The sequence below is a fragment of the Penicillium atrosanguineum genome (assembly GCF_028827265.1).
Source record: "Penicillium atrosanguineum strain IBT 20685 chromosome Unknown utg000003l_segment0_segment0, whole genome shotgun sequence".
Taxonomy (NCBI): domain Eukaryota; kingdom Fungi; phylum Ascomycota; class Eurotiomycetes; order Eurotiales; family Aspergillaceae; genus Penicillium; species Penicillium atrosanguineum.
This window is the reverse complement of record NW_026623135.1, coordinates 2,676,703-2,703,623: the sequence shown is the minus strand read 5'-3', so window position 1 is coordinate 2,703,623 and position 26,921 is coordinate 2,676,703. Positions and strand designations below refer to the sequence as shown.

The 26,921-nt window shown below is 51.3% G+C and overlaps 13 protein-coding genes across 13 annotated transcripts; 3 read left to right on the top strand and 10 right to left on the bottom strand.

Moving 5' to 3' along the window:
* Window positions 1-715: 715 nt before the first annotated feature.
* N7443_004447 (uncharacterized protein) lies at window positions 716-1,754 on the bottom strand (the record flags this gene model as incomplete). Its single annotated transcript, XM_056884503.1, has 3 exons — window positions 716-1,219; window positions 1,273-1,616; window positions 1,673-1,754. 3 exons carry the CDS (start codon window positions 1,752-1,754, stop codon window positions 716-718), a joined length of 930 nt encoding a protein of 309 aa, XP_056742781.1.
* A 1,463-nt stretch (window positions 1,755-3,217) lies between these two features.
* On the top strand, window positions 3,218-4,460 carry N7443_004446 (uncharacterized protein; the record flags this gene model as incomplete). Its single annotated transcript, XM_056884502.1, has 7 exons — window positions 3,218-3,257; window positions 3,339-3,409; window positions 3,483-3,505; window positions 3,571-3,629; window positions 3,688-3,803; window positions 3,861-3,971; window positions 4,023-4,460. 7 exons carry the CDS (start codon window positions 3,218-3,220, stop codon window positions 4,458-4,460), a joined length of 858 nt encoding a protein of 285 aa, XP_056742780.1.
* Window positions 4,461-5,027: 567 nt separating this feature from the next.
* N7443_004445 (sphingolipid delta(4)-desaturase family protein) lies at window positions 5,028-6,564 on the bottom strand (the record flags this gene model as incomplete). The annotated part of the gene is made up of 3 exons (XM_056884501.1): window positions 5,028-5,840; window positions 5,937-6,215; window positions 6,373-6,564. 3 exons carry the CDS (start codon window positions 6,562-6,564, stop codon window positions 5,028-5,030), a joined length of 1,284 nt encoding a protein of 427 aa, XP_056742779.1.
* A 264-nt stretch (window positions 6,565-6,828) lies between these two features.
* N7443_004444 (methionine aminopeptidase 2) lies at window positions 6,829-8,519 on the bottom strand (the record flags this gene model as incomplete). Its single annotated transcript, XM_056884500.1, has 7 exons — window positions 6,829-6,885; window positions 6,939-7,025; window positions 7,076-7,237; window positions 7,287-7,550; window positions 7,606-8,201; window positions 8,304-8,429; window positions 8,480-8,519. 7 exons carry the CDS (start codon window positions 8,517-8,519, stop codon window positions 6,829-6,831), a joined length of 1,332 nt encoding a protein of 443 aa, XP_056742778.1.
* Window positions 8,520-9,284: 765 nt separating this feature from the next.
* N7443_004443 (cytochrome b-c1 complex subunit 7) lies at window positions 9,285-11,285 on the bottom strand (the record flags this gene model as incomplete). Its single annotated transcript, XM_056884499.1, has 1 exon — window positions 9,285-11,285. One exon carries the CDS (start codon window positions 11,283-11,285, stop codon window positions 9,285-9,287), a length of 2,001 nt encoding a protein of 666 aa, XP_056742777.1.
* A 1,270-nt stretch (window positions 11,286-12,555) lies between these two features.
* Window positions 12,556-13,719, top strand: N7443_004442 (uncharacterized protein; the record flags this gene model as incomplete). The annotated part of the gene is made up of 2 exons (XM_056884498.1): window positions 12,556-12,830; window positions 12,918-13,719. 2 exons carry the CDS (start codon window positions 12,556-12,558, stop codon window positions 13,717-13,719), a joined length of 1,077 nt encoding a protein of 358 aa, XP_056742776.1.
* A 289-nt stretch (window positions 13,720-14,008) lies between these two features.
* N7443_004441 (porin) lies at window positions 14,009-15,269 on the bottom strand (the record flags this gene model as incomplete). Its single annotated transcript, XM_056884497.1, has 6 exons — window positions 14,009-14,158; window positions 14,211-14,713; window positions 14,801-14,909; window positions 14,980-15,068; window positions 15,126-15,159; window positions 15,222-15,269. 6 exons carry the CDS (start codon window positions 15,267-15,269, stop codon window positions 14,009-14,011), a joined length of 933 nt encoding a protein of 310 aa, XP_056742775.1.
* A 343-nt stretch (window positions 15,270-15,612) lies between these two features.
* On the bottom strand, window positions 15,613-17,865 carry N7443_004440 (asparagine synthetase B; the record flags this gene model as incomplete). The annotated part of the gene is made up of 9 exons (XM_056884496.1): window positions 15,613-15,655; window positions 15,716-15,820; window positions 15,877-17,126; window positions 17,187-17,335; window positions 17,401-17,436; window positions 17,492-17,518; window positions 17,587-17,612; window positions 17,693-17,743; window positions 17,840-17,865. The coding sequence occupies 9 exons, from the start codon at window positions 17,863-17,865 to the stop codon at window positions 15,613-15,615; spliced, it is 1,713 nt and encodes a 570-aa protein (XP_056742774.1).
* A 446-nt stretch (window positions 17,866-18,311) lies between these two features.
* N7443_004439 (E2 SUMO-conjugating protein UBC9) lies at window positions 18,312-19,044 on the bottom strand (the record flags this gene model as incomplete). Its single annotated transcript, XM_056884495.1, has 3 exons — window positions 18,312-18,565; window positions 18,770-18,930; window positions 19,010-19,044. The coding sequence occupies 3 exons, from the start codon at window positions 19,042-19,044 to the stop codon at window positions 18,312-18,314; spliced, it is 450 nt and encodes a 149-aa protein (XP_056742773.1).
* Window positions 19,045-19,685: 641 nt separating this feature from the next.
* On the top strand, window positions 19,686-20,333 carry N7443_004438 (uncharacterized protein; the record flags this gene model as incomplete). The annotated part of the gene is made up of 1 exon (XM_056884494.1): window positions 19,686-20,333. One exon carries the CDS (start codon window positions 19,686-19,688, stop codon window positions 20,331-20,333), a length of 648 nt encoding a protein of 215 aa, XP_056742772.1.
* Window positions 20,334-20,501: 168 nt separating this feature from the next.
* Window positions 20,502-22,237, bottom strand: N7443_004437 (uncharacterized protein; the record flags this gene model as incomplete). Its single annotated transcript, XM_056884493.1, has 5 exons — window positions 20,502-20,600; window positions 20,648-20,740; window positions 20,790-21,523; window positions 21,573-21,995; window positions 22,057-22,237. The coding sequence occupies 5 exons, from the start codon at window positions 22,235-22,237 to the stop codon at window positions 20,502-20,504; spliced, it is 1,530 nt and encodes a 509-aa protein (XP_056742771.1).
* An 810-nt stretch (window positions 22,238-23,047) lies between these two features.
* N7443_004436 (uncharacterized protein) lies at window positions 23,048-23,642 on the bottom strand (the record flags this gene model as incomplete). The annotated part of the gene is made up of 4 exons (XM_056884492.1): window positions 23,048-23,083; window positions 23,151-23,314; window positions 23,431-23,486; window positions 23,557-23,642. The coding sequence occupies 4 exons, from the start codon at window positions 23,640-23,642 to the stop codon at window positions 23,048-23,050; spliced, it is 342 nt and encodes a 113-aa protein (XP_056742770.1).
* A 976-nt stretch (window positions 23,643-24,618) lies between these two features.
* Window positions 24,619-26,032, bottom strand: N7443_004435 (ANP1/MMN9/VAN1 family protein; the record flags this gene model as incomplete). The annotated part of the gene is made up of 4 exons (XM_056884491.1): window positions 24,619-25,001; window positions 25,055-25,102; window positions 25,163-25,794; window positions 25,860-26,032. The coding sequence occupies 4 exons, from the start codon at window positions 26,030-26,032 to the stop codon at window positions 24,619-24,621; spliced, it is 1,236 nt and encodes a 411-aa protein (XP_056742769.1).
* Window positions 26,033-26,921: the final 889 nt, after the last annotated feature.

The window sequence follows — 26,921 nt, the reverse complement described above, 5'->3', positions numbered from 1 at the left end:
CTTGATAAGCAGGCACCCAAACAGTGCAGAGCCTCATGTTTGAGGGACTGAACGTCCTAAGCTCCTGCCCAAGATCCGCATTTTCCTAAACCCCCCTCCTTACTCCTCTATCTATAATCCAGTCTTGCTCTCCCAGACTCCTAAATGGCATTGACCAACTTCCCTCATGACAGCAATAGCGAGTCTGGCTAGAAGGTATCGACTACAATCTAGGATCCTAGAGAATAGTAAACCCCCTCCTTAGCCAGATCCTAGAATCTCTCAAATTTCCTAGAGCCAGATCTTTCAGAGCGATTTAAAGTCTTATCCTAGTAAGATCTGATAACGACGTGAGTCAAGGTGTGAAGCACCAAGACAAAAGCAGCCTTCCGCAGTCACTTCAGATGTAAGATTTCATTTAACAAAGCTGCTCTAGTGATTGTGGTTAACGGCAAGTCTCGTAGATCTGTTCAGTCTCAATTGGTGTTTAATGAAGCAGCGTTATGATTGTACTGTTAATTTCGTTCAATCCGATATGGGTAATCAAATCAAATCATCGACGTCTGGTGGAGCCTTCAGGTCACAATCAGCAATTACAGTGTTTACTGGATGTTGGTCTGGATTTGATCGTGTCTCAAGATATTGTCATACACTGTGCCCCAAAGGGCTATGTCATTTATCGTTCTCTGTAAAGCAATGTGCACCCGAAGGTACTCAGTGGAGCAGCGCCGCCAAATTATTGAACGACGAGGCTTGCGCTGGGGACAAGTCCAAGCTCCTTCAACGTCTCTCCGAAAAATTCAGCATCATAAACCTTCCTGGGGAAATTCTGGATGAAGCTTTGAACTTCAACGCCATCCTCTTTCAGAGCAGCGGCAACCTCGAATAGAGTTGTCGTGACGGGCATAGTCTTCATAATGTTTCCTTGGGAAGTCTGGAACCTCAGGCGAGCCTCGGTATAGGCGGACGCAGGCTTGGACGCAACTGGACCAGATGATGTAGGAGCTTGAGCTGCAGCGGGCTCCGGGGGAGGGGCCTGGCCTGCACGCTCCGCGCGTTCCCGCTCGGCCTTACGGCGACGATCCTCCTTGTCTGCCTCGATCTTGGCCTTGATGCGCTTGCGGGCCTCGATCTCGTCTTGCTTCTCCTTCTTCTTGGCGGCGGCTTCCTTCAACGCTTCTTTCCGCTGAAGCTGCTCCTTTGCGTCCTGGTTCTCCTTGGTGCTCTTCCGTCGGATTTCCTGGATCACTTATCAGTCAGGGCTTCCCAAGATGTGAGCAATGGTGTACATACCTCATTGCGCTTCTGGTCCGTCTTCTCCTGCTCGGTTTGAACAGCCCTCTTCGCGGCGAGCTTCTCTCGCAGCTCATTGAGGCGCTCCTTTCTCTGATCCTCAGTTAATGGTGCGAGCTCCTCGGTAGATTCTGAGAAGTCCACATGCTGAGACTTGGAAGCGTGGAACTCGGCCTGTGCGGTGGAACGGAACTTCTTGCCACAGTCATTGCAGACCAAGCTGCGAGGCTCCTCGCCAGGCTGAAGGGCCGGTCCCTCGTCATCTTCACCCTGCTCTGCTTGTGCCTTGATCTCCTCCAATGATTTGTCCTGGTTGTTCTCGAGCCATTCCAACGCGCCCTGCACTGCGCATCGTATTAGTACAAGTAATCCCGAAAATGTCTCAGCGTGAGTGACTTACAACCACCGGTTTTTGAAACTGCTAGCTGAGCTCTTTCCTTGTCAAAGCCCATCTCAATGAGCTGGTCCAGGTCGGATGCCATAGGGACGGTGAGAGGATGCTAACGTGTGAGCAAAGCGAAGGGAAACGTTGTGTCAGAGATATTTGATCTGGAAAGAGTTCGCCTTTAGATTTCCTGTCAAAAATGCCAGGTAATGCGAGGAATGGGAAAGGCCGATTAGTGCAGGTGGGAGATGAGCTTGCGGGTGACGTATCGTGAAGGCGGCGAGCGACAAGTGGTGTGGACCGCCCCATACAAATCTTGCTCGTTTACTGCAGTGTCGTTTACCGCATTGCACAAAACGACAGTGAAGAGAAAATGGGGTTTATAGCGCAACGAAACATTATGTATGATACTTCTCCGAAAGTTTATCAAGAGGTAAATGCATCCAAATGTCCAGGGCTAGAAAATGGGCAGTTCCAAGAGCGGGGAGTCGTCCCGCTTACCGATCAACCACAGATCTAGTATAGAATTCCTCGCACATTTCTGATTCTATAATTTGGAAGGAAATCTGGGCATATGTAGGTGCAAGCCTCTCTACCTGGGTATCTATCGAGATAGTCCACATATAAATGCCATGTACCCAGCCGATATGTAGATCGCCTACCGCCAGGAGCTAGAAGTGGGTATGAACATTGCATACTGTTAGATAACGAACCCCACAATCTGCCCTAGAGAGCTATTTCGAAGTACATTATGCTTGTTGAGCAGTAAGATTCATCCTAAAAAGCACGTAGCCGACAACCTTTTCCTATTTTGCAACCGCCCAGTTACCGATCTCATGTTTATTTGCTAAGTCAACATTGACGTTGGCGATTTGATCTTCGCATGAAAGATTTGGACCCAGATACTATAGGTAGGACATCTGGGAGTACCCTTTGCCTTGTTATGTTACACGGCCAGTAATCTCAAGCCACTGACATCGCGGGTTTATTAAGCTTCCCACCGGCACATGCCGCTAATAGAACGCCCGAGGGATAAACGTGATTTGGCAATCAATGCCTCACACCCCTGGCGATGAAGCTTTCCATGATCCAGGTCTCATATCAAATGAGCATGGGGGTACTGAATTTCCTTTGGCTCTTCCATGGCGTAGCAAAGAAGTAACCCCCTTCATAGATCACTACCCCCAGACGGAGAACCCCACCGCGGATAACATCACATGCAGCAACGAGCGCATGTTCACAGCCCGAGGATGACCCCTGTAGCCACCGAGGCCACACCCAACCAGCTAAGAACCCCAAACAAAACCACTGCATAAAAGATACCGGAGAAAGTTCATAGTAGATCTTTAAAGAAAGGAAATCTAGAACAAAGCTAGTCACGGGATTGCTGAGTCAGCTAATCTCCAAAGTGGACAATAACCAACTCCTGAGGCGCCAACTCCCTTGACTCGATAAACCTCCTCTCGTATTTCTCCTTCGCCATCGCGTCTTCGTCGCAGTTTTTCCGTTCCTGTCTCCGATCGCCTATTTTCTTTCTGATAATCATCAACCGCCATAACCATGTCCGTCGAAGTTGACCCGCCTGAGCTGGGCTTCAAGCGTAAGTCCGCCGATAATACGGGTCTACACGGCCGGAAGCCAGCGATCGGAGGCGCAATAGGCTGATTCTAGAGATGAACAGGCCCCTTCAATCAGGAAGTTTGCCAGATCCTCCATCTGCAAAACCCAGGCCAGGAAGCGGTTGTCTTCAAGGTTCGTTTACATTTCCGCCTCCGTGTTTGTTAGGCATCACCGCGACTAACTGGGCTCTGTTTTCGATATACAGGTCAAGACTACCGCCCCAAAGCAGTACGTTATACCCGTGCCCGACAATGTGGCTCCGCTGCAAGTCCAGAATCTGACTTTATATCTAGCTACTGTGTCCGTCCCAACTCCGGCCGTGTCGAGCCCGGCAAGACTGTCGAAGTCCAAGGTTCGAATCACCACTGTACTGTGATTAGCGCGGGATTGAGCTGACGAGGCGGTTATAGTGCTTCTGCAAGCTATGAAGGATGAGCCCGCGTCGGACGCAAAGTGCAAGGACAAGTTCCTGGTTCAGTCCGTCGCGGTCGGCCGCGATATGGAGTTCTCAAACGTCACCGCCATCGTACGCTATCTCGCCACACCCACAAGCCATATGACCTCAGCTAACCATTGATAACAGTTCGAGAAAACTTCCAAGTCCGCCGTTATTGAGAAGAAGATCCGAGTTAATTGGTTGGCATCCGATGCCAACCTTGCCACTGATTCCTCGAAGCTCGGCGCAAACGACTCGGTTCGTACCCTGTTAGAAACTCATGCGCATAAACTGATAAGGTCCCTCCAGGTACTCGAAGAGGAACCCCCGGCCTACACCTCTCCCGGCGGAAACTTTGAGACTCCAGCCCCGGGCAAGAAGAACCTCGCCGAGCAAGCATCGCCCATCCCTCCCCCCGATTTCTCCGAGAAGACCAAGTCCGAGTCCGAGTCCCCCCAGTCCAGCGAGCCCGCCGGCGCGTTCGCAACCGCCAAGGCCGCTGTAATCGGCGCCATCCCCTCAAGCGACGAAATGAAGGCACAGCTTGCCGATGCGAACGCACAGATCCAACGACTCAAGGACCGACTGGCAGATCAGGGCTTGCGACAGCGGAAGACTGGCGTTGAGGCGAAGGCCGCTCCGGCTACAATGACGCAGCAGCACGGTCCCGCCGAGTCAGGCGTGCCTGTCCAGATGGTTGCCGGGCTGTGCCTGCTCAGCTTCTTGATCGCCTACTTCTTCTTCTAATCTTTGATTAGTTATGGAGGTATTCTGGCTTCTTATTGCTCCCTCCGATCACGTCGCGACGCCCCGCTGAGTTCCCCATCTGCTTTTCTTCTTTCTGAAGAGTCTGCCGTTTTGTTTTTTTCCAGCATCAGCCTTTTCTTCTGTCTCCTTTCTTTCTGAACTCCCACCGGGTATCCATATTTTTCTTTATTCCGTTGTGATTTCGGCTTTCGATTGTGTCGAAAGCGTCCTCTGGCTCCCCTTATCCTTTTCTTTTCCTGTCTTGTCTAATATCAAGTTACGATGAACGGACGTAACGTCTCGCTTCTCTTTGTGTGATAAACGATGATCAAGCCCGCAAGATAATGCATCCTCTTGCAGTTAACCTTGCTGGCATGTAGGTTAAGTCTTTGACTACCAAAACTATCTCATCTTCTAGACTCTCAAAACCGTTGTGCAATTGACAGTGACGTATGTGGAGATCAATACCCATGTTCTAAAAATAAATCAATTTTGATTCCAAGCCGTTATGTACGCCGTAAGAAAACACCAGTCCATGATCATGATCACAAGAAAAAAAGGAACTATTCAACACTGGATCTCACTCTCTTTCCATCCATCGCCTTCCTCGCCAGCCGGTCCGGCCGATGCAGCTGAGATCCCCTCGCCTCCACGGCCTGTATACTCCTTCTTACCTGTGCCTCCCCCGCCGACAACACGTCCACCCTGCGCACGCTTAACGCGGCACCAAGGTCCGACATTGCTGTCCAGAATGAAAGTGTAGATAACCCACACCCAGCTTCTGTGGCAAGGCAGCGGCTCGTAGAACTCCCTAGCAATAGAATGCAACTTATGCAATCTGGTCCAGGGGATAGCAGGGAAATCATGGTGTTCATTGTGCAGACCCACGTTATATGTCAGGATGTTCAGCGGGCCATAGTAAGAGTAGGTCTCGGGCGGGGCCAGGTCTGCAAGGGGGTGGGGGGCTTCGGTCTTGGAAGGCGGGTTGGTCTTTAAGTTCTTCAGCTCGGTGAGGGATTCTGTGCCGCCGTTCTTGGCGTTCGAGAAGAAGTAGTGCTCGGCGATGAAGTGGCCTGCACAGGGGTGGAGGGAGCCTGCGAGGAAGGAGCTGGCGATCAGGTAGTAAATCGGTTGCCAGGAGCCAGCGAAGCGGACGAAGGCGTAGTCAAAGCTTAGTTGCACGAACAGGTTGAGGAGGTGGACTAAGGTGAAGGGTGGGCTGTAGATGAACATGGGGCGCACGGCGTAGAAGAGGATTTGGAAGGTGCAGAAGAATGTCTTTCCTAGGAGGGAGTTTAGGAAGAAGGCTTCCAGTGCGGTGGGGAGATCGGTGTCCAGGCCTGTTACGCCGAGGGACTTGTGGTGTGTCAGGTGGTAGGGCTAGAAGATTGAGTGTTAGTATTGAACTGTGATCAATTGGTACTGGGTTGGAATTTGCCGGGTGTAAGTAATTCCCCCGGGATTAGGCAGACATACCCTGAATGCAGCGCTGTATGGCAATCCGATGGGGAGGTTCGCAAAGATAGCCAACAGGCGGTTTGCCAATGGCGAGCGGAATGCCAGGTTATGGGAAATCTCGTGGATAGCGAGGAACAGGTTCTGGTTGGAGGTGGCTCCGATCACGTATGCTGTAGCCAGGAACTTCCAGTCGAGGATAGGAGTGTTACGGAGGAGGTATGCGCAGGTGATTTGCAGGGAGACAACGCCGAGAACAACCCATTTTGTGAGAGATGTAGGGCCGCAGAGTTTTGTAACCTAGAGCAAGACTCGGGTGTTAGCAACGAGGAATAACCGTGAAGTGTCAGGACTAAGGAACCAGGAACCAGGAACCGGACATTGTGCCAGGTACCACTGGACGGCCCGAACCAGGAGCTTCAATTGGGGTCGAAACTAGGTCGAACCTGGAGCATACCTCTGGATGAGCCTTGATAATTGCCTGACGTCGTGAGCGGTGCGGTTCTTCAGTGTATGTCCAGAAGAAGTGGTCGTCCACCGAGGAGGTCTCCGGCGGCGAAATGCGTTGCGAGGTTTCTGAGGCCGAGTTCTTTGCCTTGGCGGCGGCCATTCGGAGGTGCGGTGACGCCGTTTCCACTACCGAAGACATAGTTGAGAATGAAGGGGGAGTGTCGTGAGGAAAGAGTGGACTGCAGACTGCGGACTGCGGACTGCGGCAAAAAGGCGGAAGACAGAGGTTCCACGTGGGGCGACACGGCTGAGTTGGATGGTTGGATGGTTCGATACACTTGGCATGATCTACACGTTACTTTACCTTACGATTCTTCTTATTATTAATATCGCCTTGGGCATTGCTTCTGAGTTTAATTTTGGTCTTGGCCTTGGCCTTGGACTGCGTACACTCTATCACATCCTAGTAGTCGTCTCCACGACTGATGACCTCCTTCACATTGGGACGGAGCACAATAGTCTGCAAATAAGGTTAGATACGGCGCATCAACATCAATAGGCGAACGATCTTACATGTTCATATTGGGCAGTGTAGGAGCCCTTGTTATCGCAAAGAGGGGGGTAATCCTGGACAATTCCAGCCGAGACAAGGTTGTTCAACTGTATACTAGTCAGCTTGTAATTTTGATGGTTACCAGGGGTCAACATACGCCGAGCAGGTACTTATCCTGGCCCAATCGGTCAAGATAACGTCTGCAGAAAGGTAGAGTACCAAAGTTCTTGTGAATCACGTTAAGCAAGTTCTTGGCCGATGACAGACGCAGAGGAACGTTGGGCGCATCGGCTGCGAGGGCGTAGTGGGAGCATTCCATCTACTAGAGTTAGAGCTTCCTTACTTCTTCCGAGAATGTATGAACTTACGTCTTCCCGGACGTAACCCTTTCCGGTACTGCCGAAAGTCTCAATGGCGAAAACCTCGCCTTCCTCCATCTTGGTCTGGTCGCTGCCCTTGACAATGGGCACACTCTTTCCACCATGAATAACATGCTGGTCAATGTTGTGACCGTTCAGGTTGCGGATACACTTGACGGGATACATGTTACCGTTGAGCTCGACTTCGTAGCTCTCCATGGCTTCTTGGATGGCGGCGCCAATGTCGCTCATACGGACATCAATACCGGCTTCCTGTAGTGGGATTAGTATCGTCCGTCAATCTGAACAAAGAGAAGGGGGAACTAACCCGGATACCGGTGTTGGTGGCATCCTTGACGGCTTCCAGCAAAGGGTCGTAGACCGGGTCGAATGTCATAGTGAACGCACTGTCAACAATGCGGCCGTTGAGTTGCGCACCGAAATCAACCTTCATCACATCTCCCTGGTTCAGGACCATCTTATTGCCTGCGTTGGGAGTGTAGTGTGCAGCGCAGTGGTTAATGCTGAGACCGCAAGGGAAGCCCATGCCACCCTTGAGGTTGTCGCCTTCCTCCAGACCTGAGTGGCCTGTCAGAGCACGCACAGAGTCCTCAATGCCCTCCGCAATCTCAGTCAGAGTCTGGCCGGGCTTGATGTTCTTCTGCGCATACTGCCGGACCTGACGGTGGACCTCGGCACCCTGGCGGTACTCCTGCAGGAAGTCATTGTTCATGCGATCGAGATAGCGCTTTTCCTCGTTGGTAGTGCGGTAGGCGTTCTCGCCGACGTATTCGCAGATTTCGCCCTCGGGGTATTGGTTGTTGGGGAAGAGGTTGGAGACCGGGACTCGGGGTGGAGAGCTCTGGACCTTGGCGCCGCCCTTCTTCTTCTTCTTGGACTTGCGCTTCTTCTTCTTTTTGGCGGCTACCGTACGATCATGTTAGCAGCCTGGTTTCTATACCCGTCATGCGGGCCGGGCTAAAAAGCGGGGTTATGCGCAGCAGAGCACACGACACCATTACTCACCTCCGGCAGCCCCGGCATCTGGAGCACCTTCACCCTCTTCCTGGTCGTCATCCGAATCATCCTCGGCTTCATTGGGGGCCTGGTCGGCCGCGGGGGCGTCGGCCTTCGCGCCGTTTTGACCGTTCACTGGTAAATCGTCAGTTTCAGGATTCGGCATCGGTACAATAAGTACGCACGGTCAAGCTCTTGCAGCTTTTCAGTTGCCTGAGCTGCCATGATGCGGTGTGGAGTGTAGTGTAGTGGAGTGGAAGAGGAGGGGAAGCGTTCGACGAAGGAACTCGGGGAAAGATTTTCGGCACGATAAGATAAGGCGCTTGGTTATACAGCATAGCGTCTGGTTTTTGACCCTTTCACTTAGCTTTTACTATTATTTCGGGGCATTTCGAGCTCTTTGTGAGACTACATAGTGAGTTTAGTATTCTAAGTTGTAACATAAATATGATTCAACGTACTCTGGGTTTTGGAGTAGCGGTGGCACGAGCTGAAATCTGCAGTACAGCTCGACCGAGAGGATAGACTACCGGGACCTCCCCACTTCAGTCTTCAGCTCTCTTCTAAGATCTTTCTAGGTATCTCTTTAGAGGTATTTTTACAATATCTTTTATCCCTTTCTCCAACGTATCTACTTCAGACACATCTGAGCGGAAAAGCCACGGCTGCTTAATTTGAACGATTTGTTCTACATTACATTCATGGTCCGGCTGTAAGGCGGTTTTTTCTGTTGAAATCATTTGACGGTTCGGTCAGGCCGTGGTGTTAATCATCTATTGATTATGGACAAGACTTCCTGATAACATTCTAGGTCTTCTTAAGTATATATTTTTAAAAGTCTCCTTAATTATACCACTGAGATGCGCCTGTGACGATCAAAAAAAAAGGCGACGAAGAGGTTGAGACGCAATGTAGGATGTCCAGGTGAGACTGCATAATGGAATATCGTGAAGGCAAAGACGAACCAGCAGCTGAGCAGATCATAAGCTCCTAAGGGCACGGATACACCCCTCGCCAATAATAGCGCCATAAGATTTTGGCTATCTCTTCGGAAGACGTAGCGGCGGCTCGCGCAACTGACTGTTTTATTTTTTGGAAGGCCGCGTCACCTTGTGCTTCGAAATGGTCGATCAGGGTCTTGACAACTGCAAGGTCGTGCTCCATATTTCCCATAACATGCACCCCTGCAGCTGCATCCAGGACTGTCTCTCCCGTTCTACTGACGAAGAATGGATTCGCTCCCAAATCCAAGAGAAGCTTCACACCTTTCGCGATCCCCGCCTCGAATTCATCAGACGAGGCGCACAACGTAAAAAGAGATGAATCTTGTCCTGGGTGATCCACGCCCTCAACATCTGCTCCGTGCTCTAAAAGCAGATCGGCCGCTCGTCGATTGTTATGTTTTTCGCCATCTTGTCCAGTTGCCACTAGGGCTAGAAGGTTAAGCTTCTTCGTAGAATATTCCATAGGGTCGTCTAGCTCGCGGGAATTCACATCAAACCCAGCATCTAAGAACCTCTTTATGATGGCGGCGTTTCCCTCGATTGCGGCTGAGACCAGGGCGTCCTGGTGTCCAGCATAGCCGGGTTGAAGTTTGATTTTGAAATGTGCCAGCACGACATCAAATGCATCTTCGCCTCGACTCACAGCATTGTCGAGGATTTCATCGATGTCCATGCCAGTTGTTTCTTCAGAAAAACATGTCTCGAGCAGGCATTTGAACACATCGAGGGTCTTGAAAGAGTGCAAAGCGTCATGAATGAAATATATATCAAGGCCATCTTCTGGTGACAGCTTGGAACCCCTTTGAAGTAGGAGCATGGTGATCTTAGAAAGCTCCTCGCTGCGAGGTACAGGGCATTCCATAACTCCTTCCAATGGATGTGAGCGCTGGCTGTTTGGATCTGCTCCATAATCTAGCAACAGCTTGACCATTTCAACTCGACCTCCTTTAATCGCCGCGCATAGAGGCTGGTGTAATTCTTGATCTGGACTCCGCTTTGAAAGACAGCCACCTTCCTTAAGGCGTTTCATCAGGTCTTCCAAGCCAGCCGAGGCTGCCCCAAGCACGAGATGTCGGTATTCATCCCGGCTTCCCTTTCGAATTGTTTCATCCACGTCTATCCGTTCCAACAAGAACCGGGAAAGTTCGGAAGAGTGAGGCGCGGCCAGGTTAAAAAGTTGAAACACGTTGATATCCGATGGCATGAGACCCGGTTCTTCTTTAAGGAGAAACTCAGCAGCCGCTGCATTACCACCCTCGATCGCGTTCTGAACTGGGTTCGGGTCGTAATCGATCAATTTGAGATCTGGTTTTGCTTCAACAAACATTTTGAAGATGTCAAGATCCAGAGTCGCGGCACAGGAGACTGCCGAGTCGCCTTGGGGGCCAAGTTCATGAGGATTGCACCCTCTCTCGAGAAGAAACTTGATAATTGGTACATGTTTATTCATCGTAGCCAAGCATATAGGCTGCTCGATTATAATATCTTCGTCCGTGATGACAGGGTAGCGGTATATATCGGTGAACTCAAGATCGACTCCATGATCGGCGAGAACTCTGACCACGTCTTCGTGGCCATTTTCTGCCGCTGCAGTTAACGGATTCCCAAAATAGGTACTGATCTCGTTGAACCCGGTCCGTGGATTGGGATCGACGCCGAATTCGAGAAAGACTTTGACCACATTCGCATGGCCATTCTGTGCAGCCAGCATAATTGGCTTCCATGATTCCCAGCCTGTATTTGGTGGTACGCCAGCCTTCAGCAATTTCCTGACACAGGCTTCCTTTCCATGCTGTGCGGCCCAGGCGAGTGGTCCAGGGTTGAGACGGAATGGTCCTAACTTTGGGAGAGCTTCACGATACAGCTGAGGGTTTAATAGAGCATAGAAGAACCGATTCGTTTGGCAGAACCAATTGACATCGTCCTCATCGAGATACCGAGATACCCCCAATACCAATTCGGGGGGGATATCGAGAAGACACGGCATGGTTGCAGGAGTGATGAAGAGGCTGAAAAAAAGATTGTAAAAGAAGGCCGACGTCTTGAAGTTGCGGCCCCACTCTTATAAAGATCGCATCTCCGCTACCTTTTTCTGCGCCCCGGGATAATGCCTCGTCCCTTTTAACCTACTATCTCACTTCAAATATGATAGCCTGGATTCCATAAGTCTCATATCGGTCGGTCTTCATGACACTAATATAACTCTGGAGCTTGTATTGGTCAGCCTAACTTCCAGACGTATATCTAGCCTTGGAACTTCTCTCCTCCTCTCTTATTTTTTTACAAACTCCCTTTGCTTTCTACTTCTCCTACGGTAGTCTAAACAGCTTTCTAGTCCCTGTGACTCTATTTTCAATCCTTCTGGTCCCTCTCTCATCGTTGTGAGGCCTTGGAGCTATTCAAAATCTGACCAGAGATGGGAAGCCACCGTAGACTCTCATGCAGTTTGCCTGGTCTCTTTGTTTCCCACACTGCTCTTGATCTCCATATCCGGCCACCAAGTGACGGTGTATGCAAACCGATTTCCACATCTAATTTTTATGATCGCTTGCTTTTGACTCGGGACTGCGTATTCATGAACCAATGATGTGCTTCATTAGTTGAGGCTGTGTTATCTCGTCCACAGGTGGCAATGACGTCCAGATAGCCAGTGGATCGGAATGGTGGTCCGGAGAGAGAAGATCCGCCTTGTCTTATTTCTATGAGCTCCATGAATGTGGATACCGTTCTGAGCAATGCCCCTCCTAATTCGCACGATAAGTTGGACATCCAGTTCGGTCTATCCCGTGTAAAGGCACCGGGTTATGAAGGAAGAAATGGAATAAACCGGTGCAGAATAGGATGGAATACTACCAAGAATCAATATAACTACTAAATACCGATCCCTGTAGCTTAAAAGAGGGGGGGGGGGGGTACGAGCCCTAAACCGCTTCGGATCAAAAGAGGAGGCCTAGTGCCGTTATCTAATCTGATGATCAGCCTGCCCTCGTGAGCAGTCGAAAACCTCCAGATCTCCTGAATATAACAAATTAGGAGACTATCCACTATCAAATATGATCTACAGCAGTATCTAGATACTTTGTTCTCTAATCCTTCACCGTAGAGCACAAGTGGTGCCTATCTGTCCATAAGCCCCCGATGACGACACCCTCCGATCTGCCGCACCTCGCACTTCACACTCTACCACCTCCCAACTCCTACAGCTGCGATCCCCCCTTCCTTCAATGTAACCAGCTCCGACCAAATATAACCGGGCAATGCCATCATCACGCACAATATCCTTATTTCTCCACGCTCCGGCGCCCGGGGTCGCCTCGCCCTCGCTGCCCACGTGCTTCTTCCGCTCCTTCTCCAGTCAGCATGGCACAACCCACAGGCGACCACAGCCACAGCGACAGCACAGAGCGCAGTTCAGTCCCAGATCCCAGCCCTCCATAGCATCATTCTCCTCGTCATCAGCCCGACGACGGGACCAAAACTACTACGAAGTCCTCGACCTCCCTCCAACCGCCACAGCAGCAGAGATAAAGAAGTAAGCCACGCCAACCCTCTCTTACCCCGCTCTAATCCTCCTCCCTACGTTACACAATGCCTGAACATATAATCTAACACACTCCAGACAATTCTACGCCCTCTCCCTCCGCCACCACCCGGACCGCAACCGCAGCGACCCAAACGCCTCCCAACGCTTCGCCCGCATCTCAGCAGCCTACAACACCCTCGGCAACGCCAACAAACGCGCAACCTACGACCGCGACCACGGCTTCCACCTCCAACACCGCACGCCCCCAGCAGGAAGCCACAGCAGCTACAACGCAAACCTACACAAAGGCTACGCCGGCTCACGACCACCTTCCGGCCTATCCAAACGCCGTGGCACATTTCACGGCCCACCGCCCAGTTTCTACGAACAAGGCGGATACGGCAGTACAGGCCGGACGGAAACAGGATCATGGACTGCCGGGGCGGACTTTGCGAATGCCGCGTCTAGTGGAGGAGGGAGTTCGAAAAGGAGAGATCCGGAAGATTACGAGGGATTTATTGACCGAAATCCATTGGGACATTTCAATGCGAGGGGACATTTTAGAACACAGAAGGCCGAGGATATGAGGAGGAGGGAACGGTATGCTAGGGCTAGACAGGCGAGTTTGAAGGAGGATGGGGCGCGAGATACGAGTTCGAAGGGGGAGATCAGGATTCTTAGGTTGGTTGTTGTTAGTGGGATTTTGGTTGTTACCGGATTACTCGGGGGCTTTGTGCACGGGGTTATGCCTACGGGGCCGGCTGCGACGGCCCAGGATCAGGCTAAGGCTAGGGTCAAAATCGCTGCTGTTGCGGCGGAGAGGACGAGGAAGAAGGAGGCTCAGGCGAGGGAGAATGGCAATGCAGCTCATGGTCAGTCTCAGACTATGTCGAGTTGAGTATAGCTATGTTGGGTTCCCCTGGAAGCTACTCGGAAGCTACAAAATCCAGACATATCGGAAGATCATATCTGACGTATAACTACTGTATATATGCAACACATTTTATCACACAAAGGAAAGCTTGAGATTTGATATACAAGACGTATGCTCTAGCAAGGGACCTACGATACACACAAGATTATGGGAAATCAAAAATAGATAAGCCTTCGTTGTGTACCATCTTGCCCAAACAGGATCGATGTAGCGACGAAGGATTATTCATTTCCACAGGCTGTCTGGAAGACGCTTAAGCCTCGAAAGTGAAGCTGGCGCCAACCTTGTGGGCAGCCTGGTTCAGGTTCTGGGTATCGAAGGAGGCACCGAGGCCGAGAGTGACACCGGGGCGGAGCAGGACGTTGTAGGCCAGAGCGGCGATACCACGGTCGTTGATCTTGGCCTGTAGAGATTGTCAGCGGTTATCATAAGATTGATCAAGTGGAGGAACGCACCTTGGCGAAGGAAGAGGGGTCCAGGCGGTACTTGGAGGCGACCTCGAGACCGACAGCGTTGCCGGAAGTGGAGTCCCAGGAAGCCTTGGCACCGGCCTCAACCTGAGCGTTCACGCGGTGGTAGTAGCTAGCGGAGAACAGAGACAGGTTGTTGCTGGCAGTGATGGCAGCGGAGTACTGGGGAACGCTGTAGCCGACGGCAGCGGAGTACTTGGTGATGGCAGCCTTGGTGACATCGTAACCACCCTCAGCACCGACGAGGAAGCCCTCGTGGCCGAGAACGGCGTCAAGGTTGGCGGTGGGGCCGTTCAGGAGGTCGAAGAAGGCGCGAGCGTGCAGGTTGGGCTGCTTGAAGTAGAGGTTAAGCTTGGCGCCCTTGGACTGCTTAGCGGGCTGGTACTGAGTGAGGATCTCAGCCTTGAGGCCCTTGGCAATGTTGTTGTCAAGCTCGAGCTTGGTGTCAAGAGCGTTGGCGGTGGTCCAAGCCTGGGTCAGGGTAAGGCCTGGCCGGGAACGAATTATTAGCTTAATTGCGTGCGTGGAAGAATTGGAAAAAGCAAAAAAAGTCACCCGGCGCGATGCGAACCCACCACATGAGTAAAAGAACGTCATGGGTTGGGTTTTGACAGCGCCGGGATCGGGTGGTTTGCGCCGGAGGGGACCCTTACCGGTAGGAGCATCGACGTACTTGGCCTCAAGCTGTGGACGGATTTAAATTAGTGACTGATTTTCTTTTTTCGCGATAGAACTCGCGCGGGAAAAAACTCACCTGGCCAGCAATGGGTCCCTCGTGAGCGGACTTGCCCTTAACGGTGAAGGTAACACCGTTGGGGGCCTTGGACTTAACCTCAAGGTTGGCTAGAGGATACGGTTAGCGGGATGAGTTTCTCACGTGGGAGCTTGGGGCAAACAAACCAGCCGCGGCGTGGTAGAAGTCCTTGTTCAGGAGCTATGGGGCCGAGGGGTATTAGCTATCAATTCGTCGGGAAAAGTAGATCAGCGGTTTCGTACATCGTTGGTCGCCTTGGCGATGTCGGAGAAGGCAGCGGGGGCAGACATGATGGATGAGTTGTGGATGAGGGTGAATGAAGAAGAAGGGAGAGAAGTTCGATGATGTTGGGGGAGGGTGGGAATAGTTGGAAGGGGGCTCCAGTCCACGGGCCGCTGGGCGTACTTTCATTGGTTCTCCGTCGGTTGCCGGGAAAGCCCGCCGATTGCCGGCAGTAATGAAGGCGGTCAGGAGTCGGCTCTTATTTTGAGATCCCGTGGTAGTTATGCCTCGTGATATGTGTATAGTTCAATCTGATATTGGAAGGCAAGGGAGTGAGTGAGGGTATATACACTCTTCTATCTATCGCTAGACCTAGTTCAATTTCCTGTTTATAGCTTCGAAAATGACTTTTTACTCGACGTGCTGGTACTTTTTGTTGTGGTAGGCAATCGATCTACATTCAGGGTTAGTGTCATCCCGTGTCGAAATCCTTGAAACGCTAAATGAAACTCACCTTCCACTGGGATCGGTCTGCTTGGACCAGGTAGGGGTCCAGCGCTCGACAGTACCCGCACAGTAAGGGGGGAAGTGCTCGTCGAACATAGTGCGGTACCAGTAACTAGATAAAAGTCAGTATCAAGCAATTTGAATAAGCGGACGAAAGGAAAGACGTACGCCTCCTTGGTATCGGGGACATCGGTGCCCCACTCGGGCTTGGGGTTCTTCATCATCTCGTCGGTAACGTGGGCCTCGGCAGCATCCTTCAGGCCATCGATCCAGCTGTAACCGACACCGTCGGAGAACTGCTCCTTCTGGCGCCAGAGGATCTTCTCGGGGAGGTAGGGAGCGGCGTCAGGCTCGTCAGAGGTATCGAAGGCCTTGCGCAGGATGTACTTCTCAATGTGCTCGGAGTCGATCATCTTATCCTTAGGGTCGATAGCCATGGAGGTCTCGAGGAACTCCTTGTCCAGGAAGGGAACACGAGCCTCAAGACCCCAGGCAGAGGTAGACTTGTTGGCACGCAGGCAGTCAGCCAGGTGCAGGTTCTTGACACGACGGACGGTCTCCTTGTGGAACTCCTCACGGTTGGGAGCAGCGTGGAAGTACAGGTAACCACCGAAGATCTCGTCACTGCCCTCGCCAGACAGGACCATCTTGACACCCATAGCCTTGATCTTGCGGGAGAGCAGGTACATAGGGGTAGAGGCACGGATGGTGGTGACATCGTAGGTCTCGAGGTGGTAGACAACGTCAGAGAGAGCGTTCAGGCCGTCCTCGACGGTGAAGGTGAAAGCGTGGTGCTTGGTGCCTAGGAACTTGGCGACCTCCATGGCGGCGGCGGTATCGGGAGCGCCGGGAAGACCAATGGAGAAGGAGTGCAGCTGCTGGAAGAAGGGGAGGGAAGACAGCTCACTGTTGTCGTCAATACCGACGAGGTCCTCGGAAGAGGCGTTGGTCTTCTTAGCAGCCTCCTGCATGCGCAGAGTCTCGCGCTGGGCGATGGCAGCCACCAGACTGGAGTCAAGGCCACCAGACAGGAGGACACCGTAGGGAACCTCAGCCATCAGACGCTTGCGAACAGACTTCTCCAGGGTAGTGCGGAGAACCTTGAGGTCGACCGGGGTGGAGGGGACGTTGGTGGGGTCCCACCACTTAGGCTCGAAGTAGCGGGTGAGCTTGTCGGTGGTGGAGTCATAGACGTGACCGGGAGGGAAGGCAATGATGTTATCGCAGACGGGGTGCAGGCACTTGAGCTCGGAGGCGAAGTAGACAGCGCCGGGGGTGGTAGAGGAGCGGCCGAGGTAGAAAGAGGTGATACCAATGGGATCACGGGCAGCAATTACACGGTCCTGCTTCTTGTCCCAGAGAACCCAGGAGAACATGCCATCGAGGTACTTGGGGGCATCAAGGCCGTGCTCCATATACTGAAATAATGTAAGCAATTGCTTTTGTAAGAGAGCTGCTTGAACGATTGATGTACGTACCAAAGGAATGATAACCTCGCAATCGGAGTGTGTCTTGAAGTTGTACTTGGTGTGCAGGTTCTTGCGGAGAATGCGGTGGTTGTAGATCTCGCCGTTGACAGCAAGGGCGAGGGTCTCGTCATCGTTGACAAGGGGCTGGGCGCCGGAGTCTAGAAAAGATAAGATGTTAGAATATGATATTGATGGCTCAATTGGTCTTCGGGGTAGAACATACCGACACCGACGATGCTCAGACGCTCGTGCGCGAGGACTGCGGGACACCATGGTTAGACGTGACACGACGTTTCCAGCATGAAGAGACTCACTAGTCTGGTCGCCAATGAAGTTACCGCCTGTTTAGGAATGTTATGTTAACCCTTCAAGCTCCCAATGTATGTCGCGCTTCCAGTCTGTGACTCACTCCAATCGGGACCGCGGTGACGCACACTATCGAGGGGTAAGTTAGCGACAATTCGCAAAATTGGACTATACAGTTGCGCAGGTATGATAGAATAGGAGATACTCACGCCTTGGCCATGCGCAAAGCCGTGGGCTTGAACTTTTGCACATCGGGGTGACTATGGGGAATCCACAGTTAGTACTGACACCGAGTTCCGTGCATCGTGGGGGAGAATGGCGGGGGGCGAATGATTAGGGCAGAGTATGCAACGCACTGGTGACACGCGAAGATTCCACACATGACGGGCGGTTTAACACTCAGTGATGAGTGATAGAGTCAATTGGCGGGGGAGTTGTTAAAGGAAGAGGAATTGACTAAGCTCGGGTTTCTATGGAGAGAATCCGGCAAAAGGCGATTTTTTTCGTTCCCCCCGGCGGGGGCGAGGGGCGATGTCGGACTCTTTTGAGTCACCGATAAGATAACGTACCATCCCTTGGCAACATCGTGATTTACTCTACTTAAGAAGATGTTCAACTTTTACTAAGGTATGATGATAGATCAATTATGCAGAGAGGCTGCATGGTAAAACGCCAATCCATTTTGTTAAGAAACGCCGCGCTGGTTGCTAAGTAAAGCAATGATGCTCCCCTCGCCGAGGAAATGCCAAGTCAGGTCTTCCTCGCACCGGATTCCCATTAAAAAAAACACAAATTAAGATCCTGGGTAATGCTATTGGAAACCATCGCCTACATGGGCGGGTTGTCCTTAACGACCTGCTTGACGCGACGCTCATATGCCGGACGATCCTTCTTGAAGAGGTTGTAGGCCTCGGCCTGCGCCGGCGAATCGGGGTTCGGGTCATTCAGTAAGTCTTGGATGCCGAGCAAGAGCTGCTTGATGGTGATTGCCGGGCGCCATGCTTCCTCCTCGTTGAGAATAGAGAGGCAGACGGTGCCGGAGGGATAAACGTTGGGGTGGAACAGTGGAGGAGTGAATTTGCCTGCAGAGACACGTTGGGTCAGCGCAATCCATGGACATGATGGTTATGGCGGGAAATATAATATTCGCAGTCGCGTATATCAACAGTCAGTGGGGATCGATGTTAATACGTACATTTCGGGGGCTTGGTCGGGTATTCTGGAAGCGCAAAAGATTGCATGCATCAGTACCAGGATCGCCGCGTGGAATGCGCAATGCTACTCACCATCGGGGAAAATCACGTCCATCTTGAAGATGCCTCCTTCCCACAGAGTATCCTTCTTTCCGGGGATAGCACACTCCCAGCGCTTCAGGTCCAGAGTGCCCTGTGGAGTCTTCTGGGGCTTTGCGACAAAGCCAAAGGGATGGTCGCGACGCCACTGCTTACTGTGAGATCCACGGTGGTCAGCACATTTTTGGGAATATATTCGCCGCTCAGTTCTATAGCACTTGGGGTATCACATACCGTTCCTCTTGGAGGCGATTGAGGCACAGCGACATCTTAAAGGTTGGTGATTGATGATAGTGGGTCCAGATCAAGAAATGATGAAGTTTTGTGTCAAAGTCGCCGGGGTCGGGACGATGAGAATGTGAAGTTCGCAAAGAGGTGAGAGAGGAGGGAAATGCTCGAGAGAAAGATGAAGAGCTGGCCAACACCCTCAACTGCATGGAATCGTTTCGCCCCGCCAGTTGGCTTAGTAAGCTGTTTGTATGCTCCAATTGGGTTCACAGCTGTACTTGCCTTTCAGTAAGGCATGATCAGCTCTCCACGGGGATGCTAGTTGACAAGCCTGGTACAATTGTCTTTGATTGAAACAGAGAGCCTCCGATATTGCCATTGCATCACTAGAGCATGAATCAAAAGAAAGAAATCACAAAGATTCGAGGCACAGAGCATATAGTCTCCTATCTCCAAGGGTACACATAGCTTTCATGGATCTATTCACTTTCCTCTCCCCTGTATTAAGTTAACTACCAGCCCTATAATCTTCATAAGGTCCTCTAACAGAGACATCTGAAAAATACGTATTAAATTACTTCCGCAATTCAATGCAATCACAGACTTTTGAATACTTGAATCAAAATCTCACACCAAGCACATTTAACCAGGAGAAGATTAGAAGCCGGAACAACTCACCACAATGTGTCATAGCGTCACCTGGTATCATACCCTCTGTGGGCACGTCGACAATGCAATGTCAACACTAATCTATTGCGACGATGCCATCTACACAGGTACAGACTGTCTACCATATGCAAATAATATCGACATCCCCGTCATTGGACTATGCGAAGAATGCATCATTGAGAAGAATCGTGAACGCACTGCCAGACCTGGGCTGGAACTGCAATCAAAAGAGGAGCATGCACCTCTAGTCGAGACACAGGCCAACGAAGCTACTACGACGGATACAAACATTCAGAGCCAGGAAACCAGCATTAGATATGATACTTGGAACAATGAATATGAACCCAATACAGATGAGCCTTACGGTTTACGTATCACTTATACTAACGAGATGGTCTGGCAATGGTTGAACAACCCCGTATCGCCAGTTCCCCTATCTCCAGGCTCAATGTCCTCCTATGATGACTCACCTCAGCCTATGCTCAGGAACCGACACTCTTACATTCCGGTTCCTATGAGGATGATCAGACCTAAGACCCAGCCCAGTACTCAGCGCTCGGATATTCCAATTCCAATTCGTATGCTTCAGAAGACAACATGGGAAAGCACCCGGCCATTGGGTGCAATCGGGATGCGGCTGTTTGATCGGATTACGCTCTGAGGGTTGAATGTTTGTTCGTAGAGTATACATGAACTGGCTTGGTCTAAGAGAATGATAAACGGCTGATGAATTTCGGTTTGTCCATTACGCGCTTCTAGATCACTTCCCGATGGAAAGAACACTGCAACCAGGGATATCATTATCGTGCCAAGTTTAATCGAAATAGCATCAATCCACGTAGACTCCATCTTCAAACTTCTCAAGTTCAAAGAACCGAGCCTGTATGGCATTACCATTGAAGACCCGCCCTTCCAAGGCATTCACAGCCTGTATCGTATTAGTACAATGCTGAGAATATAAAGACTGGAACATACCCTTAAAGCCGATAATGGGCTAGTAAACTTGACAAAGACTGGAATGGGATTTCCCACGTCGCGTGCAATGTAAACTCGCTCCACGCTCCCATACTATAGCACAATTAGTACCAACGATCCTCTGGGTAAAAAAAGCACGTACCTTTTCATTACACTCCTCCCCAATCTCCTGCATCAAGCCACCGCCCTCAGCAGCATGCAATTCACTCTCGAGATCCATCCCATCTAACATCCCCTTGAGAATAATTACCTCACTCATAGGCCCAAACTTCCCTTTATCATCACCGCCTTTCTTCTTCCCGCCGATGATCGTGCCCCGTCCAGCGGGCGTCACGAATCCTCCGCCTTCAGAGTCCGGTCTCTTCTTCCGCTTCTCGGCCTTGACTTGCAGCGGCTTTACGATGCCAGAGCCGGTAGCACCGAGTCCGGAGCCCTTGGTCCAGCCGTATTTTGAGAGAAGGCGCTCTGCGAAGCCCTTCTGGCCTGGGCGCAAAGAACGGGCTGCGTCTTCGCCCAGTTCGTTCTCGGGTTCATTCTCGGTTGGTTGCTCTTGAGCGAAGACTTTTTCTAGATCTGCTTCAGAGGCAGGGATATCTTCTGGGGGTGGCGGGAGTGTGTATCGCACGGGTGCGCGGGAAATGGTTGCGGATGTGGGTTGGAAGGTATCTAGAGGGCGGGATGGAGGTGGAGCGGGAGGTTCTTCTGTGGGTGGTGGGGGTTGGGTCTGGGAGTAGTCGTTCTGTTGTTGGCTCATGCGTGCGCGACGGGTAAAGGCATCTTCTCCGGATGGATCGTCAGGAATAGAGGGTGGAGGTGGAGGCGTGGTATTGTTGATATTCGGAGGAGGCGCAAAGCTGCTCGGAGGAGCGAATTGCCCTAGTTCAAATTAGCGTAACCCCTTCCATTGTGAGGAATATAAGCGTACGGTTGACTGGTCGATCGTAGTCGTCGCTGTCCGAGTCCCTGCTCAGCGAACGTTTCATCCGATGCGCATATAGCCGGTCTTTCCATTCCCGAACTTCCAAGATCTTCTCATCGCCATGTCGATATTGTTCGTAGTTGTTCGGTCTAGACGGATCATAAATATCCCCCCAGTCTTGCATGATTGCTTGCGGCTCGCGGTTCTTCTTGCGCTTCTTTCTCCCGCCGCGCTGCCGCTTGTCACCCTGGTACAACCCGTAGTCATCATCTTCTGTACCAGCCCAGTCCGCTAAGGAGCTCTTCATGGGCGCAGCAGAGTTGGAGGCCTGACCTGGGCCAGGTGGAGCAGCCTTGGGCAGTGTAGGTTTGGGCTTGGGTTTCTGGTTCGCGAACTGTGGTCTTTTGGTGGGCTGGAATCGGAGAGAAGCTATTAGGTGGAGAGAAGGTGAGTCTATCATGTCTGTGTGTTTCCAAGAATTCAAAAGTACCAGCGTTGACTTGCTGCTTCTTCGCAGCCGAATCGTCGGGTTGTTCGTCTGTCTCGGAACTTTGTTTGAAGACGACGGGTGCACGAGAAATTGTCCCAGGAGCAGATTCAGCGGAGGGGCCGAGTAAGTTTGCATACAGCGACATCATGCCCCCTTTGGGCGGGCCTGACTCGGGAGCCATGATAGTTGTTGGAGCTATGCGGAAGTGCGGAGGCTGAGATCCATTGATGTCCGCGATAAAGAGGATGTTTGTCACGTTTGCATCGATGCCACTATCAAGTTAGTTCACTCTTGCGCCAACACTTTTCCAACATGAATGACATTTGAATAATTTTCTAATAAGCGAGGACCTTGTCAATAACATTTCTTTAAGCAGTCTACACAGTAGGTCAAAGTCGTGGTTTCTAAGACGACCTGACTGGCTAGCATTCGGGGTATCACCCTGAGGATGCTGTAAGATGCTTCCAGCCTCAAAGTTCAATACAGGTTGGCTTGTTGATTTGAATTCATTTCTTTGGCACGTGGGTATAATTTTCTTGGAAGACATCTAATTTGTGACCTGATCATCACCAAGTAGTCCAAGTTCTACTCCCTAGCTTCCTCTCTATTAACTAAATATTTGGTAGTATAGCCCCAGAATATATTGAAGCCCAATCGAGTCTCTCGAGAGTTCTATTAGCTTATTTATTCACCTACGTCAAAAAGGCCATCAACATGCAACAATCAAGCTGAGCTACTTCCTCGCTTTCCTCGGCTTATATGGCACTGCTGTTGCAGTTCCAGCACGCGACGATGGTAAAGACTTCCGATCTACCTGAAAATCGCTTACCTAGTGTCTCGCAGTCGTCACTCATAGTTAGCGACCACGAGTCACGCTTGGCTCAAACCATGGATCTAATCGGTTGGAATGTTTGTCTACTAAATAAGATAAGAAGATTCGACTGCTTAGGAGATTCCTAGAGGATGTTCTATTTTATTTGTCTATCCTAACTCACAGCTTGAGCTGCTCACGCACAGCAGACTTGAACTAATCCGGCCGACACCAATTAGCAAAATTTCCTTTCCAAGGCCCCTTTGAAATAGGAGTGACATACCGGAATAATCTGAGCCTTCTCCATATCCCACACACCGCTGGTAACATAGATATCCTTCTCCAACAAGGCGCGAACCTCAGCCTCGCTCTCAGCAACAGCGAGCATCATGCTACCCTTAAAGGAAGGAGACTCGCCATCAGCCGGGTGAGCCTCAAGCATGGCACCTATTACAACCTCGTATTAGCATGCAAGTCCTGTAGAACTAGGCCGTGGTGTATAGCCAGCCAGCTACGGAAGCTGATCTCGGCCAATTCGAGTATGAAAAACCAGGAAAACATACCGCCAGCAACGATGAAGCCCGATTCAACATTAGGCTTAACACCAGCAAGGTGGGTACTGCATCAAATTAGTTAATGTCCCTCCATCGAGTCTCAACACTTGTCGCGTGGGGAGCGGGTAAACTTACGGCCGAACTTCGAGACGCTTGGCCTGTATGCCGGGCTTGTCCGGGAGGATGCAGAGGAATTCTTTCTTGGTGGGAGCGGAAGACATGGTGCGTGTGTATGGTGATCTGGGTGGGAGGAAGGAAAATGTGGTTGTTAGACTTGGGGAGAACCTGGAGGGGAAGCGGAGGAGTGACTGCCGAGCGTTGGGGAAAGCGGGGAGGATGCGTTGCACAGCGTGGGTCAGCATTTAGGCGGCTTGCGGTCTAAAGCGGCTCCTTTTGTTTGGGTATAGGGTTGATTGGAAGGAGGGATGCGGTGTAATGTTAAAGGCCAATGGTTGGGGAAGGTAGTGAGCGAGAGGATCGGCAATTGTTCCGAGGCTTGTATAGCCGGGTTCGGACGTGGTGGGCTATCGGGGAAATCGGTACATACTCAAAGAGTTGGAGAAATTATATACACGAATTAGAGGGGATTATCTATTCCAGTTCCGTGCTGTTCTGTACTAGCTCTCCGTACACTGGATGCTAAAGATCTTCCAGTGGAAGGTTACACAGAACCCAGAAAAAGAAAAATAATTTAGACTGATCCGTTTAGGATACTTGGAAAAGGAAAATAATCACGACATGACAGTAACGGTCCGGTTTTCGGTCCCTAGAGGAGTTTGCAAGAAAGAAAAGAAAAAAGGCGCGTCGCATCGATCGCGGCCAATCGCCAAAGACACCTTCCCCAGAGGGAGAAGGAATTATGACCACAGGGTGACAACAAATTCAGTATATGAGGTCTCGAGAACCAAACGAACTCTATAGACCTGCTTCTTGCCAAACAACAATTTTCCCCGTAGCGCCAAGTAACAAATACACGCACACTCCCTAGAACGCGGCACGAAGATTGGATTATGGAAATCATTAGGCTTTCCGTCGACCATCACTCCAGACAGCGGGATGTGGAGGGAATATCAAAACACCGCTAGGCACACTGTGCTGCTCCGGTGAGAAGTCGATGGCGGGGGAGACGGTAGGGGTTCATTATAAGGAACCCCGAGTCGGCCAGCTTCCCGGCGAAAGAAGTGCAAGCTATGTCATCTAGTACGCCTTGCGGTCTCCCAGGTTGCCGGGCTTCTCGTCCGTGTCGATGTGCCAGACCACGTAGTTGGGCAGGCCAACCACCTGGTAGCCGGCGCGCTTGGCCATCTTGGCGAAACCCTCGGTCTCGGCCTGGTTCTCGAAAGCATAGGAGGGGAAGTTGATACCGGAGCGGTGCACATCGGCCTTGACGAGGATGTTGACGCCGCCAATGCCGTCAAGCTCGACCTCCTCGTCCTTGTTCTTGCGCCAGTCTCCCATGCTAACCAGGTATGTGCGGCCGGTGTCGTACTCTTTGTAGCCCTCGGCCAAAACGACGTCGGGGTCAAGGGTCTGCTTCAAGCGCATGGCCTTGTCGGATTCGATCCACGAGTTATAATCGACTATCGAAATGGTCAGACGAGCGAATTGAATGAATATACGTGATATGACTTACAGCGACCCTCGATATCACGGCCATCGCGATAACGGTGGAACCAGATGTCTGCGTCAAAATATTAGCCCGGCCATCCACAGCTCTTCATTTAAAACACATATCACTTACTGGGCACCAGAATATCCTTGTCGTGGGCCATGAAATCCTCCAAAATGCGCTCAGGGCAGTCCCAAATATCGACATCGCGCCAGTAGACCCAGGAGTGGTCGGCCTTGAGAGCGGAGTAGAGCAGGTAGTTGCGGGCACGACCAATAGCCTTGCGACGAGGGCCCTGAGCAGCAAACAAGTGTCGCTCTGCAACGTTCATCTCGACATCGGCGCCGAAGTCCTTGCGGACAACGGTAGCGCTGCGGAAGCGAATTTTCTCATCGGCGTGGTTCTGGATACGGTTCAGCTCGGACGCAAGGTTGGCCAGAGTGTCATCCTTGCAATCGCCAACCAGGAAAGCCAGATCGATCAGGTCGTGCGGGTAGGTCAATTTATAAAGGAGGTCGAAATATTTCTCGAGGTAGGGGGCGGCGTCGCGGAGGGGGGTGAGAATGAGAACACGCTCGCGGTTAAAGACGGCCTGGATGGAGGACTTGATAGGGTTCAGGTTGACCTCGGCGATAGAGGTGCTATTCACTTCGTAGGGTTGGTGATGGTTGAAGAGAACAGGGGTCTGCGAGTGGGCGTTCCACTCGACCATCTCATTAAGGGACATCTCCATCGGCGACTTGCTCGAGCCATAGCAGTAGAAACTAGATCACGTAGATTAGTACACACCGCAGGAGTCGCAGACCGGGCAAGGACACGATATGCATACTTTTGCATCTCCGACGCGGACTTGCTGACGCCGCGCCACAGCAGGATAACCAGACCCGTCACGGCGATGGTGACGAGGAATCGCGTCCTAGTAAGCAGAACCAGGACTGCCCGCCACGGTGGTAACCGGGCTCTGGCTGACTTCCAGGTGACTCCGCCCTTTGGCAACAACATGATGGATGGATGTGGGTGTTGGAACTCAGGAGCCTTGCAAAACGGCGATCCCGGGGTCTCGATCGCAGGCCCGTCGAAAACCCCTTACCGACCGAACGAATGAGGCCTGAGAGGACGAAAAACCACAGTCGTGGACGTGGAGAGATGGGGTGAATGAAGGTAGAGAGATAGGGAGGAGGAAAAGAGGAGGACGGGATCGTCGGGTGATTTGCCAAGCGGGAACGGCTAAAACCACAACGCTGAGACAGGACACACCAACTCAGATTGTAGATGATTACAATGTATTTTCTACCTATGTAAGAGTTGTTCATCTCCATGTTGGACAACTAGATGTTTAATTGAGCCGTCACAATCCGGCGTGTAGCCGGTCTCCATCCCCGAGCGACCTTTTGACAGCATGGAGACCCTGAAGGTTTTATTTATAGCACCGACTCGTGTCACGCCTAATCAGCCATCCACGATCTGAAAAGGCATAAGCATCAAGGGTGTTTTAGATTCGATGTAATCATATGTATTCGGATGCCGCTGTCCCCAAAGCAAGCGTATCTTAGGTCTTGCCCCTGAGTGCTTTTTTTTTTTTTTTTTTTTTTTGGAGCCTGAAATTGCGTGTCCCTTCGACGCACGCGAACGGCAAGACCTCAATTTCTCATTTCAACCGGACGTGGCGTCAGTAAACTTCCCGATTCAAGGTAAACAATAGCATGGATAGAATAACATAGAACAAAATATGAATGCATTGTCTAGATGTTGTTCCTGAGACGTCAATGCTTAAATATCGTTGGATCAAATGTAAGACATCCTCAGTCAGTACAGCGTGGCCTCGACCGGGTCCATTCCGTCTTGGGGCAAAGGTGCTCTACCCCCTGTTATAGCACTACATACATAATTA